At 57.2% G+C, this 16,920-nt stretch overlaps 1 protein-coding gene across 3 annotated transcripts in view; it reads left to right on the forward strand.

Moving 5' to 3' along the window:
• PTPRN2 (protein tyrosine phosphatase receptor type N2) overlaps positions 1-16,920 on the forward strand; it is a 519,553-nt gene that overhangs the window by 477,507 nt on the left and 25,126 nt on the right. For all 3 annotated transcript variants that reach the window (XM_074366632.1, XM_074366633.1, XM_045522614.2), the window contains 3 exons: positions 4,159-4,236; positions 15,086-15,205; positions 16,257-16,423. In XM_074366632.1, the coding sequence (XP_074222733.1) occupies positions 4,159-4,236; positions 15,086-15,205; positions 16,257-16,423 (365 nt within the window). The remainder of the gene's footprint in view (positions 1-4,158; positions 4,237-15,085; positions 15,206-16,256; positions 16,424-16,920) is intronic.

The following is a 16,920-nucleotide window of genomic DNA, read 5'->3' on the forward strand; positions in this document are numbered from 1 at the left end:
GGACTTGGGGCAGAAGGTGAAGCAGGAGAGAAGATACGACGTCTTTTATGTTTTCCTTTTATTTCATGCCACAAGTCTTTTTTGCCCACATTTGGGCTATAAGCGCAGTTAAGCAGAAGCCCCCGATACCTCTCCTTCTTGCAATAACTGAAGGTACGATGCGAACGAGCTTCCTGGCAGAGCGGAGTGAGAAGCGTGTGGCCACGGCCCGCGCAGACCCTGGCTGTGCAGAGTAGACTGTGACAGTCACGTCCATCGTATTTGTACTCAGTGCTCACTAAATTCCAGGGGAGTCATCCAGCAGTAAATAATGTGCAGTCTCGGCGTTGAAATCAGAGGTCACGAAAGTAAATGGGAATTCTGTTTCCCCGCCTGGGGGGCTTGCAGGAGAAACCGGCCATACCCCCGAAGCTCAGCCCAGTTACTGGGGACTCAGACGAACCACGGCTTCAACACCACAGCGCATGAGTCTGCCACCGGGAACAGGTCTGCAGGTCCCAGCGACGCTAGGAAGCAAGCCTGCGCTTCACCCCTTAGAGGGGCAATCGTGGGACTTTTAGCTTGGAATGCGCTTAACTAACTGACGCCTCGGAAGAGGATGACTGCCCAGATGTCCTGCACATCGTAAGAAACTGGCCAAATGCAGAAGCCAACTCTTTGGATTTCAGAAAATGTTCACAAGCAGGCATCTCTGTGTGTGTGATTTTGGCGTATAGCAAATATTTTTCTTAAATAAATCTCAACTCCTAAGAATAAAATACGAAAGTAATTTAGGTTCGTAAGTCAGCTTCTCTCCCACTGATTATTAAAGACACAATTTCCCAGTAAGTTCTCACATGAAGACTTGGTGTCTGGTGGGGAAGGGGTGTGGTGCACAGGGTGTGGCTCAGTGGTAGAGCGTGTGCTTAGTGCGCACGAGGTCCTGGGTGCAATCCCCAGTCCCTCCATTACATAAACAAATAAATACACCTAATTACCCCCACACACACCAAGTTACAAAACAAAGCTTAAAAAAAAAAGCTTGGTATCTGGAAAAGTGACTTGAAAACTCAGGCTTGCTGTAAAGTTTGCTGTAAATGTTAGAAAAATCAGGGGTTAGGTGGTCAGAAAGGACTGGTGTGAGACTGCAGGCTGAGAGGCACGGTCCCTGCAACCCCTCCCCAGAGGCTGGCCCAGACCTTTCCTGAGACTCCGGGCCGTGGTTGTCTGGGCAGCAGACCCACCCCGCCCTCACCTGCGCGCCAGCAGGCAGCCCCTCCAGCACTCTTCCAGGCTGCAGAGCGCGGTGTCCTGTCTTCGCAGGCCGAAGGCTGGGTTTTCAGGGTGAGTTTCGTTTGGAGCATTGGGCAGCTTTGCCGTGCTGTGTGATGTAGGTGAGACGCAGTCACTCACGTTTATTTGTAATTGTCATTCTGCAGCGTAAAGCGAGTCACTGGGGTTTTTTTTAACTGTGCGTCTGGAAACTCACAGAGTACACCTTGCGGGCACCCTGGTTCATGGGGTGTCTTCAGAAGATCAGTCAGCCACGTGGACAGCAGATTCAACACAAACAAATGGCTTTACTTCTGAAAAAATCCCGGAATCCCAGAGCTAAAGGTCAGGAGGGGAACATGCCCTCCCCCGCCCTCCCGTGGCACTTCACAGACCCTAGACTGCAGCCAGAGACACTGGCCGGCTTCATGCCTGGCTCTGGAGCTCGTGCTGTGACCACGACAGTCAAGCAAGCAAGCAGCTACAAGGAGGGGGAGGCGCCGGGGCAGCCAGGGTGAGACCCGGCACAGCTGTTGGGGGGAGCCGGTGCGGATCCCCGCCAGGAACAGGAGACGGCGTCTCCTCTCCCCATCCCCGCGCTGCGGCGCCGGCCAAAGCTCCTGGTGGAAGAGCCAGGTTCGTAGAAACTGACGTGATTTCCTCTGATTACACTGATCCTGCCTCGGGAATCTTAAGTGTAATGAGCCTTCATCCGTTAAAGATGCGCAAAACCAGGCTGAGGCTTCTGTGGCCCCTCTTCGCTCCGCGCAGGGAGTACTTGTGCCCAGAGCTCTTTCCTGTTCACCGGAATGTGCGTGGAATGGAGTGACGGTGACTGTCTTCTGAGTGGTTGTCCAGCCAGTGGCACACTTCACCCTCCGTGGTCATACACGGTTTACTGCCGGCCAGGTGACTGGCGTGACGGCGGGGCGGGTGCCCTGCCCACATCCTCGGGCCTCGGCCTCCAGGCAGAGCAGGTGATGGGGAGACGGGTGCCCGTGACCTCAGACCCCCCTCTCCAGCAGGTACCTTATGTACCTTCCCGAAGCCCTGTTCAGATGTCTACTTTCAATCACGTTACTTCTCACCACGAGAGCACCTAAACATGCCAGGGCGAACATATTAACGGTTTTTAAATGTGCTGCTGTCTAAACTGCTCTGGGCCAGAGGAGTCCGTTTGCAAAGGGGGTGGGCTTTTGCTGTCCACACAGCACTATTTTGGGGATGTGACAGGGGTCTCCATACACAGCTGTCACCCCCCCAACAAGTGCGTGTTTTAAACGTCATGACTGCTTCCTTCTGCTAGGCGCTTTTCTCCTGAAATATTTTAGTTGAGGCTTTCAGCCAGAGGAACGTCACTTTACCTGTATAGAGTGTGTGGTTGTGAACTTCCAGTTTTAATTAGGAGTCACTAAATTAGATGCTCAGAAAGCGTCTTCCCTCCGCCTAGCAGCCAGCGTCCCACTGTTGTGCTGTTGGAATAACTTGCATCTGTCATTTTATGCGCGTCCCCTGTTCCGCAGCACAGTAATTACAAGGTGCCCCCTCTCACGCTGACGACCGCCATCTCAGGAAGTGTGGACGGGCAGTGCCGCCTTCACCGGGTTCCTGGTAAAGGAGACGTGCCTCCCGCATGCCCCTCTCAAACCCAAGCACGAAGCGGGCTCTAAGGTGACAGCGCGCTCACCGCTGACAGCCCACGTGTCGCTGTGGAATTGTGTGTAGGTGAAACCTTCTTGTTTTCTACATATTGGGAAATGCGTTCTTAACAAGAATCCAAACATGGAGCATTTTCAGTCTTTAATCAAGCCCTGGGTCCAGAGTGGACACTGGGACTGGACATGAAAGAACCAAGGACAGTGGACGTCGGACAAGTGAGCGGCTGCCTTACAGGAGAGCGAGACCCGCCCAGTGTGTTCCGGGGCTGGTCCCCCCGCCCCGGGGTGACGGTGAGGCCAGCTCTGTCGACCCCTCCCCTGGCACCTCTCTGTCTCCTGCGGACACCAGCAGGAGGGGAAGAGCCCATCCATCCGATTTAATCCTATTTGCTTCTCCAGGCTTTGTTCTCATGTTTTGGTTTTGTTGCGGGCTTTTTTCCTGCTTAGTCAGTCTTTGAACTAAATGTTACGATTAAGTTCTTTTAAGCCAGACCTCCTCTCTCAACACTAGCACGCTGCATTTGGACAGATAACCTAGTCAGAAAACCCAGCACTGCGCTCTTGTGTGTGTGTTTTCAATCCCTGTCTGGTGACGGAAATAGACCAGGGAGTTGGCTGCTGGGAGGCCTGTCTCGGGGAAGGACTTGCCACGTGGCTCTCAGACCCCAGGATGACTCGGCTGTGCCCCAGCGCCTTTTGGGGGAAACAGAAACAAGCCCTCACCTGGGGGCAGTTTACTCTGCCAGCAGCAAGGGAGGCAGAAGACAGTGTCGGTGGTCCCTCCAGGACCCTGGACAGCACCCCGCCTCTGCCAAGGCCCCCGCTCCCCAGCCCAGAGCCTGCGGTTTCCTCTGCAGTCACACACGTCCGCAGACAAGTCACTGTGCGGTGGCCCTGCCCTGGGCGCCTTCCCCTTGTTCTCAGCACCTGCCTCACCAGGCCTGTCCGTGCACAGTATCCTGGCATCTGGTCTCTGGTTTGCTCAATTCCAGGTACAAGAGAAACCTGCAGCCCTGGTGGCCAGGTGTAGGCGCCGGACCCCAGGCTCCAGCCGCCTAAAATCCAGGCGGGTTTGCATCAGGAAGGAGAGGAGGAGCGGCTGGTTTTCCGGCCTCCCCAGACGTGGGGTCGTGGGGTCGTGGGGTCGTGGGGGTGAGGGCTGGAGGTGCCCTACCGCAGCTGACGCTTAACTTCCGGGCCTTGGGGTGGTGTTTCAGCTGATCTCTCTCCTGTGGTCTTGCCTCCACAGATGGACCACGACCCAAGGAAGCCCGCGTACATCGCCACCCAAGGACCGCTGCCCGCGACCGTTGCTGACTTCTGGCAGGTGAGCCTGTTTTTAATAAAATTTCTTTTCTGAAAGTAAGATCTTAGTAAGTTGATAATGAATAACGCTTGGATTCAGTTAAACCAATTCAAACTTGTGTTCCCAGGTGTTTATCAAATGCTACTTGATTCCAGCATTTATATGAACCCTTTAACATTTTCTGTTATCAGTCTTTGTTTTCCGTAACACAATGTGAGAAGGTCCCTTTGAGAGATTTAGTTAAAGACTCTCACTTTGTTTTTTAGCGACTTCCACTTTCATTTTATGAAATATAAAGAAATGAAGTAGTAAATGTTTAATGTAGTTCATTCAAATGTGTCTCTTATCTATGGTTTTAATTGTTTGAAGGTAGAAAGCCGGCTAAGTTACAGTCTCTCTTTGCGGATTCTCTGTAATGCATGTTAAAGGCCAGGCTGGTATCTCTTCACTCATCAAAGCCCTGGACGCCCAGACGGGCTCAGGCGTTGAGAAGTAACGTCCGCACTGGCCAGTAAGAGGAGAAGCAGGAGGGCAAGTGGTTCCCTCACTTCCTCTCGGTCACCCACCGAGCAGCAGAGCGTGGTGGGAATGGCCTTGGGACAGTGGCACCGGGGACGAGCGCCTGAGTTCATGTTCCTGCTCAGCAAGTGTAGCAACTTCCTACTGTGTGTTGGGGACACCGCGTGTCCCCAGAACTGCTCCAAGGGCCCCTTGGCAGCTGAGGACAAGAGGAGGAGGTCGTGCCTTCTGGGTCCCGGAGTGCAGTGGTCGGACCAGGGCAGTGCGTTGGTCCACGTAGCTGGGCTTCGGTCCCGGTGGTGACGCGGTGCTGCAGCCTGGCCGTTCACACAGGCGGGTAGACGGGCTGGCAGCGGGCAGAGTCGCATGTGCGCCACGCCCCTGTTCCTGTGGTCTTCCGATCCCTTTCCCAACTTTCCAGCCAACCCTCTCCTGACTCTTGACCCAGAGGAGGGTCAGTATTCCCTTCCACCCTTGGGAACAATCCCTGCAGGCTCTTCTGGGAAATCAGAAGGGGCCCGGGGTTCGCCGAGTGTCCACCAGGGCGCTTTGCCTCAAAAGCGTATTAACCACCGGCATCATCATCCCCGTGAGACAAGCGAGCACCCGCGAGAGCACCCCAGCCCGTGAGTCGGAAGCCGAGATCCGGACGCGTCTGCGTGGCCCTGCTCTGTCCTGGGCCTTCGCTCTGTGGGAGAGATACCAAACAGCCCCTGCGGTGGTGCCGTAGAGGCATGCGCTCTGGTGGCAGGTGGTCCGCGGAAGCGCTGGCCCCACCCGCCTTGGGAGCTGTCTCCTCCGAGAGCTTGGGCGCCTGGGTGGGGCTCCTCCAGGCATGGGGCACGCGGGCCCGAGGGTCTGGGGACCGTGTCTCTCTAGGAGGTACTTCCTGGCGTCAGGCAGAGCTGCCTTCCTGCGCCGGGAGCCCCGGTCCTGCTCTGCTCCCGGAGCGTCGTCGGAACTCTGCGGAAGCGTGTGCCCGCCCCCCAGGCTCCTGGTGCTCGGACAGACAGAACAAAGAAAACTCTGAGTTGTGGGGTGGAGCAAGGAAGGCCCGCAGCACCGCAGCTGCCCTCCTCCTTGCCCAGGCTGCGCAGTCTACATGTGGTGCGCGCGCGGTGCCCCAAAGAGGGGTTGTTTCGTTCTTACCAGACCGTCAGCCCCAGTAGTCACGTCTTGTGGGCAAAGCTGCTCTCACAGACAGAATCACAACTTTCTTCAGGACACGTGGACACTTGGCGTAATGATCGCTCACATCCAGCGACCCCTCACTCTGAGCCAGCCCTGTGTCTGGCTCCGCGTGTCCTGGCCCGTGGTCTGTGCAGCCAGCGAGGCTTGGAGGCGCGTAGCTCGCCCGGTTCGCGCGGCTGGTAAACGGGGGGGCTGGTGCGGTTTCTTTCCACCTGTTCCGAGTGCTTGCAGCTGTCGGGGGCAGCTTACGTGTCAGCGTCCGCGGTCCGCAGGACGCTCCGGAGCACTCATGGAGGTCTGATGTCAGGAGCGTGCTTGCTTGAAATGGCACGAAAGCATCTCCAGATGACACAAGCAGAGAAAACGTGAAGGTGCGATGGCGTGCAGGGTGCTCTGAGACGCACCCCAACGGGCATTTATCTGACTGTCCCAGGGGACACTGACGTCCCTCCAGGTGGTCGCAGACTCTCTACACAAGAAGGGCTGTGGCCGACAGGTGACCCTCGGGGACGTCGACAGGCACGTGAGCACACTGCAGCCTCTGAGAAGTCCTGTAGCAAGAGGCCCTGCCCCACTTTGTCTCCTCCAAATGCCCTTGACCGAGACGGTGAGGTCTCTCGGGGACACGTGAGGAGGACCCAGTGACGAGATGTTGGCCTTGGCCGGAGGGCTGGTCCTGTCTGTGACGTGCTTCTCAGCACAGCCACGCTTGTTGGCTTGGCTCTGAACTTTGTTATTTCAGACGTGGGCATCGACTAAGCATAGCCCTGTACCAGTACCTGCCCGTGAGCCACAGGCTCGACACTTGGAAGTTCACTGGCCACTGCGGCCCAGCAGAGCGCCTGCAGAGGAAGCACCGCCTGTCTTTACAGCTTCCTGCAGAAGGCGGGGCCGTTCAAAGGCCACCGTCAAGGGTAAGTGCTTTTAAGAGTAAAGCCTGATTGGAAACTTAAAAATTCCGGGCTGTCCAGGAATATCACCTCTCACCTTATTGTCTGGATTTATGGCCTTTAATGAGTTTTGACCGAAGAACTCAGCACGTGTTACAGAAAACATCGAAGCGTCTCCGTGTGCCGCCCTGAAGCCTTCCCTGGGAGGCGCTCACGGGTGTTTACGCAGGAATGGTCACCATGAGGCAAGCAGATGTAAACAGTGGCGTCCCAGCTCCCAGGCACAGAGGAGCCCAGTCTGGGAGCTGGAGATGGCAGAGAGGACCCTCTCACCCTGTTTCCAAACAAGGTCCCAGGTTCCAGGTGGCCGTGGATCTGGGGGGACGTCATTCCACCCAATACAACAGCCAAGAGGAAAACAGGCGTGGAGCCCCAGTGTGGCGCTGTTGCTGCAGGACCAGTGGACACCGCACAGATGGACGGACGGGTGGAGGAGGGGCAGCGGAGGCACGGAGAGGCCCGAGGCCATCAGCAAGGGGGACGCGAGGTGGGCCCGGCAGGCTCAGGGCGACCTCCAGAGGAGGGGCAGGGAGGCTCTGTCTTCACGGGAACACGGCACTTCTAGAACATTCCATCATAGGTGTGCCAGCAGTGCCAGCCCTTCCACCCTCAGCTCGGTCACCACAATCTGGGGTCTCCAGCCCCAGTCGCGCCCTCACTCCCTACTCCCCTCCTCTGCCTGACACAGCACTGCTCACCACCTGCGATTAGAGTGCTTTCTCTAAATTCACATCGTGGGTTGTAAGAATTTGATTCCAAAATCAAACACATGCTGGACGACCTTCCCATAGAAATGTGTTTTGCTCTGTGAGGACGGTGGGTCTGCCCCGGCCGACGGGGCTGCAGAGGGAAGCGGACACGCCCTGGGGGAGGAATGCAGCAGGAAGATGCCATTTACGGAGCACCTTCCGTCTGTGAGCGCACGTGATGCCCCGACGACCAGGCCGAGGACGTCACGGTGTGGTATGTGACACACAGACACTGTGGTGCGGTCCCACAGGGACAGGGATGGTGGGGGCTGGGGCTGGGGAGCTGGTGATGGGGCCAGTCTCAGTCTGGAACGATGAGAAAGTCCTGGAGACGGTGGTGGAGAAGGCTGCACAACAGTGTGAAAGTGCTCGGTGCCCTCGAACTGTGCACTTAAAAGCCGGCTAGGAGGGTGTTTTCACATTGTGTGTATTTTAGTAGAATAAAAGCAAAGCGTAATCCCAGTTCCAGCAGAAGCTGAGGCCCCGGGAGCCCAGCAGCTCGCCTAGCAGCTCGCCCAGCCCACAGCTGGCGGCCCCAGCCCACAGCCAGTGGCAGGCCAGCGGCCCCAGCCCACAGCCGGCGGCCCCAGCCCATGTCATCCGACGCGCTGCTCCCTGCACCGTGCACCTTACTACCAGGAGGGTGCGTGGGTGGGCAGGCGCGTCCCCGTGAAAGGAGAGAGGGACCCTTCCTGTGGGGCTACCAGGGTGTGCGGCCAGCCCCTGCGGGACAACGGTGCTTCCCTCCAGGCACAGAGGATGTGAGTAGGTCCCCCAGGGTGTGTGCGTGTCCAAGGCTAGGTCAGGGTGAAGGCTTCTCTGGGGCTGCGGTCTCCCCACCGGGAGGGGAGGTCTGCGCACCTGCCAGGACCCAGGCACCTCGGGAGCATCCAGACAGCTCTTTGGAGAAAAGCGGGCTCCGGGCTGTGAGCAGGGGGGAGGGGCCAGCTCTGGCGCGGGGGAGGGGCCAGCTCTGGGCGCAGGTGAGGGGCCCTGTGCCATCTCGGGCAGGCGTCAGCCACCTGCCGTGGGGCTCCTCCGGCCCCACTTGTTCAAGGAGCCCTGTCTGTGAGGCAGTCTGCTGTCTGTCCGTCCTTCCATGTTTTTGACTGAGCCAGCAGCACTAAGAACTTCCCCACAGGCAGCATCCTCGTGTCTCCATCACTGAAGCCTCAGTTCAGGTGACCGGTCGGCAGGTGCGTGAGGGCTGTTGCCAGACGTGGACTCTAGAGTCAGCGCACGACGTGCCCAGCCTGGCCCGAGCCGCGCCCCAGCTCAGGGGCCGGCAGCTCCAGGATGGGGACTGGTGGCCGTTCCCCGCTCGCTGGGGCTGGGGGGCCGGGAGAGCCCAGAGGACACTCCAGAACAGAATGTCTGCCCCTGCCCGCCCTGCTAGGCGGGCTTTTGGTAACTTTCAGACGGACCCAGTGCTGGGGAGCTGGAGCGCAGGCCCCAGGGCAGGGCGGGCCTGCCAGGCCCGCAGGAGCTCAGTGGCGCCCAGGTCACGTTGGCGCTCATCACTATGACTGCTGTCCTGCGGAGGAGAGAAGTTCACCTGTAGACTCAGCTTCCTGCCCCCTGGAAGTGTGTGCCGCTGGGACGTCCACGGGGGAGGGTGGGTGCGCTTTCTTCTGAGAGCAGTGGGCTTGATTTAGATAAAGGGGTCACTCCGTATCGCCATCAGTCATTGTCCTCAGGGTGGTCAAGAAAAACGCCCAGCCAGGTGCTGTGGGAGACACAAAGAATGTGAGGGTTTCCTTTCCAGGGACCCGCTGCCCCGGGGGCGGGGAGAGAAGCAGAAGGGCAACTGAGAGGCACAGGAGCGAACCGTGCCCGGTGCCGTGGTGCCGGAGGCCTCGGGCGGGGGGGGCGACGCTGCCCGCTGCCCCTGCGCGCTGGGCCCGGCCAACAGGGAGCCGAAAGTGGCGGCCCGTGTCCACCTCCAGCGGGGCAGCCAACAGATGACCGCTCTACGGCCGGCGTCATCCAAGCCCCGGGGAGTGAGCCTGAGCACCCAGGGGTGGCCCCCGCCTGGCCACGCTGCGCCCCAGGGCCCCCCATGTGCAGGGCGCCCTCCTGCCCATGAGACCACGTCCTGTCAGGGCCCGTCATCTCCAGTTATCCTCAGAGGCAGGGCCGAGAGGGGAGGCCATCCCTGCGCCTCTGTGACTCTCGGGTGAGTCGCGCCCAGCTGTTGGTCCTGGACAGCTCTGGGCAGGGGTGGTAGAGCGGAATCTGCAGACTTTGCGGCTCTGGACTGAGAGGCTGTAGGAGAGATTTCCTTCTTCAGCGGATTGGTGGGGTGATTTTAAAGCACATTGTTTGATTAAATTAAAGGGGTGACAAGAGTTGAAGACAGCTCGTTTCTTTGAAAACCTGACTTTTCATTTCCATGAGCTCAGAAGTCCTTTGACCACAAGGATTTAGCAGTCTTGCTGGATTTTCTATACGTGAATTCGCAAACTTTGGTCAGATCATCTTATCTAAATTTGGGGATTGAAGGCCAGGATCTTGCAGGGGTGAGCATGGCGCTGCCTGGTGGCCCCGCAGCAGGAAGTGTGCGGGTCCTCCCGCCGCACACGTGTCAGAACGTCAGCTTAGGCTTGGGTGAAAAACATGTACCTTGAGTTTCTTCTTTAACCAATTTTTGTGGCTCTAGCTGAAAACACCCTGCTTTGATGTGCAATGTTGGCTCCCTAGTCTGTCCTGTTTTCCTCTTTCTTCCTCCTCTTCCTCCTCCTCTTGCCTCACGAGTGGACCTGATGTAAACGCATCGGGTCTTGATTTTGAAAAGGGAAAAAAAACGGCAGCCTGAGGGGCATTTCCGTCTGGGACGTCAACCTGCACATTTAACGTGAAACATGAACACAGGCCAGGGGGCTGTACGTGGTTCTGAGCGACAGCGCTCCCTCGACCCAGGTGATTTCTCGTACGGTCAGATACCTCCCTTGGAACTGCACAAAGTTCGGATGAAAAGTGCACCTCATTTGTGAGCACGTGGTCCCACCGTGGAAATATCACAGCCGGTGGTCACACCAGCCATGTGGACTCTGCTCGAGAAGTAAGCCAGCCACTCTCTTTGCAAAAGATCTCTAACTTGATTCTAGTGAAATGGCAGGTATTTCTCTCCTGAGCAAAAATACCGACAGTGGAAAAAAATTCCAGAGGTGTCTGCGCCTGTTCCTCAAGTATCAGATTGTGGCTGCGTGGCTGGCGGGGGCCTGGGTCCAATCTTAACAGCTGCAGGGTGCCTCCCTCCCCGCCCGCCCTGCTGCGCGTCCGCATTTCCTATCAGCGCTGCCACCCGCACCCCCTGGTTCTACCTCTTCACGGAAGCCCACACCGATAGGGTTACTGGGAAACAAATCAGGTGGGTGTGTCCCGAGTCGTGCTTGGAAGTCACAGTAAAGATTCCATAACCTTCATCTGATTTAGTCAGATCTCCATCCCCAGCTATTCATGGTTTGACACAAGCCTGTGACTGCGCGGCTGAAACAGACCCGGGTGCTGGAAGGGCTGGACGACACGGGCGGGGCGGGGCGCTCGGGGGTCTGCCTGCCCACGGGGTTGCCGTCGCCCCTGTTTGTTCTTCTCTCTCCCACTCCAGACCACGTGGTTACAGCTGACGGACCTCTAACGCAAGTGTTCTTAGACCTCTGTGATTGACCCCCAGTTTCAACATTCGTCAGTGTCCCCGTTGCCGGGATTAAGACGATGTCTGTTCAACCTATGAAAAGAAATCGAAAAGGAAATGAGTTGTGTGGTCAAGATGGTAGGGGGACGCATGGGGTCTGGGGAAGGCTGTCTCCACTCCCGCAGCGGCAGTGACGGCGTGCATGCCGAGAGTCCATGGGCGTTGAAAAAAAAAAAAAAAAAAAAAAAAGCACGTTTCTGTACATTAAGCAGGTCCTGGGAGGACCTCTGCCAGGCAAGCCTTTGATAGCGTATTCGCTGAGTTCTCTTTCTACAGGAATATTCAAATGCTGCCTTGTGAAAATATGTATTGTTTTCAACGAAGCATCAGTTAGAATAAATTCCTGTGCTGGATGCCTTCGGGGGCAGAATCAGCAACCAGAGGCGCTTCAAGGAGGCGACAGTCTGGAAGAAGAAAGGCATGCACGCAAGACGAGGATGACACCAGCTGGAATCGGGTGCCTCACAAGAGACGCGGGGAGGGCGGAAGACGCTTCCAGCCTGGAGGGACCGCGCTTTGTAGAGACAGTGGCCTGGGCGTCTCCCCGGTGGCTCAACTTCCCTGTAATCGGGTCTCAACGGGGCTTCGGCTTCGAAAGAGTTTTGTTTACTAAACATTTAGTCCTCAAAAAAGGTTTCGAAAGAAGAGACCCTATAGTTTCTCTCCATCTGCTTTAATTAGCTCCACTAGTTAGAAATCAAGGCACAGTTTTATTATAAGTTTTTTGAGACTGAGGGCTGTTCATCAAATGACGTGTTATTGACAGTTTGCATAATGCAGATCTGAGCGTCCTCCTGGTGCGTCATGTGCCCCCGCACAGAATCAAGGAGGATCGTGGGTTTTACGGGGCTGTCTTGTCGATGCTGGGAGGATGCTGGGCTGAGCAGGTGCTCCTGCCGGCGGGGGAGGCTCGGCGATACCTAGTGCAGACGCATGGTGCGCAGCACACGGAGAGGTCAAAGGGCAGAGGAGAATGTTCTATGTTTAAATTTGTCTTGTCTTGCCGTGAAATACGGGTTTTATTTCCCAGTATGTATCTCCTGTCACTGGGGCCAACTGTCTGAACGACGGAGTGTTAACGTCCCCCTTGCTTGGCTGACGACCGTGACCGAGGTCCCAGGCTGCGTGGCGTCAGCTGTGCTGTCCTCGTGGTTTCTTCTTGATGTTGCCCCCGAGGGGCTCGGCCCAGGCTGGGCTCACAGAGGTGGTTGTAGCTGCGTGTCTCACGGTCACCGAGGATGGCTGGGCTGGCTGCTCCTGCTCCCCTAGCCGCCAGCGGGGAGGTGGGGGGCGCCGTCACAGAGAAGGCTCCCACCACTCCCGCCCCCACGTGCCAGGCAGCAACAGGCCGCCAGGTGGGCTCCCCAGGTGGGCTGGCGTGTCCGCGGGGAAGCTCACAGAAGAGCCCGAGAGTGCCCGTCCTGCTCCGGACGAGCACCAAGGACTGATGCTCGCGAGCCAGCGCCCAGGCTCGTTTCTGCCCCACTCTGGCGCTTTGTTCATCCTGGGGTGGCGGCTCTGCTTCCTGTGCGGGGAAGTCCCCACTTCACGCCTTGCAGGATGGTTTCGGCCAGGCCACCTCTCGCCACCCCCACCATGGCCTCTGATCTCCTGACTCATGCCTGGTGCTCAATAACTGTGCCCAGTGAACCGGCAGGGACCACGCATGCCGTGTCCTCTGACACGGAACCAAACGGAAAGTGCTGGAAATCGCCACTGCTGGAGTTCACCCGTCTGCTCTGTAATTCAGCAAACTGCTTACTTCAGTGGCCTCCAGCAAGGTCAGGTGGGGACTCTGGTGGCTCTTTGCTTCCTGGAAGAGGAGGATTTCAGTTTCTCAAAGACTCGGCTTGGAAACAGCACCTTCCTGGTGTCGGGCAGGACCCTGCCGAAACCAAGCCTGGGAAGACGCGAGAGTGGGACGTCCCCTCTTCAGAAAGGGCGCCGCCTGACCTGGAGCCTCCGCTGGCGTCCGGCAGCCCCGCGGAAACGCACACAAGCGCCGCTGGTGTGTCCTGAGGGTCGGCTGCTCGGGCAGCGAGGCCAGAGGTGGAAAGAGGCGGGAAGGCGGTGGTTTTCCCGCAGGGATCCAAGGCCCCGCGGGCAGAGCCGGGCGCAGCCATGTGATGTCAGTGCCCGAGTGGGCTGGGATTCGTTTGGGTTAGTAAACCCTCCTCTCTGCTTTCACACGGGGACCTAAAGAGAAGTATCATCCCCCAGAGTGCCTTCAGGCGTTTGTTTAAACCAAGCTTCCTTCGGGCTGAGTCTCCCCCAGACCTTCAGAGAGCCAGGCGGGTCCCTGAGCGGAAGGACCCTCCTCAGGTGAGGGGCTTCCGAAAGTCGTGCTTGGGTGGCCCAGGCAGGCTGTTCGACGATAGTTTGTGGTCTGGATCATTGTATTTTTATTACGTTCATAAAAATCTGTGTTTCTCCTCATTTTTGTAATGGCTCCAATGAGCGTCTCCTCCTTGTGAAGGCGCATTAAGTTGTCACGTGCTGGAGGGACCCGTTAGTGGGGCGGATCTGAGGGGCTGAAAAGCTCAAAGTGGGGTCCCTGCTTTGAATTCCCATCTGGCTGGGTTTGCACTGAGGAGAAGGAGGTGTGTGGCCTGAACATCATTCATGCTGATGTGGGCTTTCTTGTCGACACTTCGGCAAGTCCCACTCAATTCTGGTATAAATGAAACGCAGTAAGGTGCCTTCCGAATATTGACTGTTCCTGGCACGGGGGGAGTATAAATCAATATCAAAAGAGAAAAATACCGCGCACGTCTGATTTTTATAAATGTAATTTAAAAGGGGGAACTTCATAACAAGAACACGAATAGAAAACACTTTCTAGGTGAGATACGTGGATTTCTTTTAAGTAAGACCTTAATTGGATTGCTAAATCTGTATTTAAAAAGAAACAGAAGCTCCCTTGGGCACAAAATTTACATCCAGATGCAGTTGCTTACGGATGTTTCTGCGACGTCAATGTGACCCACCACGGGAGGAGCAGACCCCTCCTCACTGTGTAATTTAAAAAGCCAGCGAGCCCGCAGGCCGCGCAGTCGTGCTGCATGCTCGCGGCCACAGTCGCGAGTCGCGTTTGAAGAAAGCCAGGTTCTGGGGCTTCGGGGCCTTTGTCCTCCCCGCACGTTTTCACGGGGCCCGTTGGTTTCCTGTGTCCAGGAGCCGGGGCTGGTGTGGCCGTGACGAGGCAAGTCAGGTTTGGGTGTGTTTGCATCTGTTGCTCTGTTTGGGGAGAAGTAAATGAAACGCGGCTGGGGTGTGTCTCCCGGTTACGCCCTGGGGGGAGGTCCTCTCAGAGCGCACTTCTGACAGGACAGCAGCCTCACTGCACGAAAGGTGGCCCTAGTCCCACGAAGTGACAACAGCACCTGAACAGTCAGCGTGTCCTGGAGTCCCGGCGCGTCCCTGCCGGGTCAGCCCGCCTGCGGTGGGCCGCGCGCACCCGCACCCTGCCCCCTGCTCTGTGCTGTGTTCCGGAGAGCCCCCTTGACAGGTGAGAAGTGGGGCGGGCAGGCGGCTGAGCGCAGCGCTGGGGAGCTTTAAGAGGCACGGCAGGAGTTTCCGAGGTTTTTCAAGGCGTTTTATGGCCTGTGCAGAACACGGGGCCAGCAGACTCAGGAGGCAGGCAGGGTGGCAGGGTGAACTGCGGAATGGAAATGAGCTACGTTCCTAGGAACGGAGTCGACCTGGACTCTGCACGGACTCCATGGGTGCGGGGCACAGCCACTCACGCTGGCGTCCTCGGTCCACAGATGGTGTGGGAGAGTGGCTGCGTGGTCATCGTCATGCTGACCCCCCTCTCGGAGAATGGTGTCAGGCAGTGCTACCACTACTGGCCGGATGAAGGCTCCAACCTCTACCACATCTACGAGGTACTGCCCCCAAAGGCGCCACGGGCCACTGGCCGTGGCGGGTGTGGGTGGGCCTGCCCTGTGCAGATGCTGGCTGCCGTCCCTTGAGGCCTCACCGGGCAGTCGGTGCCCACAGGAGGCATCCCCGCCTGCAGGCAGCAGACACCCAGACCCTCCAGGCAGCTGTGCCCCAGGGACTGGCGGAATGGCATGGGTTTCATTTTTAAGTTTTATGAATCTAAATTCGGGCAGAAAGGACCTCAAAAATGACCTCACTGGGTGGTCATCTGAGCCCAGTTCTGGATAACAGACCTCCGGTGACCCTAAGTCTTGGTGGCTGGCCCCCGTACCGGGCCCTCGAGGGTCGCGGGCGTCTGTGTCCGTGACGCTTGGCCCTTTACTTGGGGGTCACCTGCTGGGGAGCTTGTTTCTCCTGCTGGACTTTCTGTCCACGTCGAGAAGGGGCTAAATAAACCCGGCAGTTAAGCCAGTGCCAGAGCCTCCTTTGGCAGTGTCGGGCTCTGAAATTAGTCAGAACGCCCAAGACCCACAGCAGAAACCTTGTTGGAAGCGTGGAGGTCCACCCCAAGTTGGCTGGGGCTTTTGGGTCCCTGCCCTGAGCCGGGAGCTGTGTCTCTGGTGAAGTCTCAGAGCGAGTGGGGCCCCACTGGGTGGAACCCGTTGCTGTTTCTGGTCAGAAGTGTAATTTTTCTCTGATGATTTTTCTTGAAGGTTTAAATGGCTTAGAAAAGACCAACACTAAATAGTTTTGGATTATACCACTTTTTTCAAATAATTTTTCAAATAATTGGGCTCTCCAGTGACAAAAAAAATTTAGAAAAAATTTTAAAACATTTAAGAAAAAAATTTAATGAAAAAAAATTTTTTTAATTAAGAAAAACAGCCAGGCAGCGGTGGTTTGTGCACAAGGTGTCACAGCTGGGAGTGGGGGCGCCCGCCTGCCGCTGCGGTCACGCCCACACCCCGCCCCCCGCCCCCCACTGGCTTCGAGTTCGGGCTCCGTGGCTCCCAGCCAACGCCTGCCTCTGTCCCCGCCCCGCCCCTCCCCCAGGTGAACCTGGTCTCTGAGCACATCTGGTGCGAGGACTTCCTGGTGAGGAGCTTCTACCTGAAGAACCTGCGGACCAGTGAGACGCGCACCGTGAGCCAGTTCCACTTCCTGAGCTGGCACGACCAGGCCGTGCCGGCCTCCACGCGGTCCCTCCTGGACTTCCGCAGGTAAAACCCGCAGCCCGCCGGCCAGGGAGGCGTCCGGAGCGTGGGCGCCAGGGAGGGAGGGCCGCTCAGCGCCCGGGCTGCCGTGTCTGCGGTGCCCACGGCTGTGAGACGTGCATGTTGTAGATACATTTATGTTTTATGCGGCAGAAGGGAGGGGAGTTACGTTTAGTCACATACTAGTTGCAAGGTGTCTTCTAGCCTTCGTGAGGTTACAGAGTGAGGGGGACAGAGATCTTGGATTCACGGGCCTTCAAGTGGTGACGTCACAGGATGTTAGTCTGGATACTCATCTGCTTAGACACGGCGGTGAGTTAGGTGTAGGCCCAGATTCTGAACTGGACGGTCTCGGATGAACGCCTGGCTGGAGTTAGCACGTGACCGCGTATTTGCAGTGCAGTTTTGAAGCTGCCAGTTTAAAAACAGCCAGTCCTTCGTTCAAGCTCTAGTCAGCCGGTCGCCCATCGGGCCATGGTTTTAGAGTGCGTTGACTGAATAAG

Source organism: Camelus bactrianus, chromosome 7 (genome assembly GCF_048773025.1).
Source record: "Camelus bactrianus isolate YW-2024 breed Bactrian camel chromosome 7, ASM4877302v1, whole genome shotgun sequence".
Lineage (NCBI taxonomy): Eukaryota > Metazoa > Chordata > Mammalia > Artiodactyla > Camelidae > Camelus > Camelus bactrianus.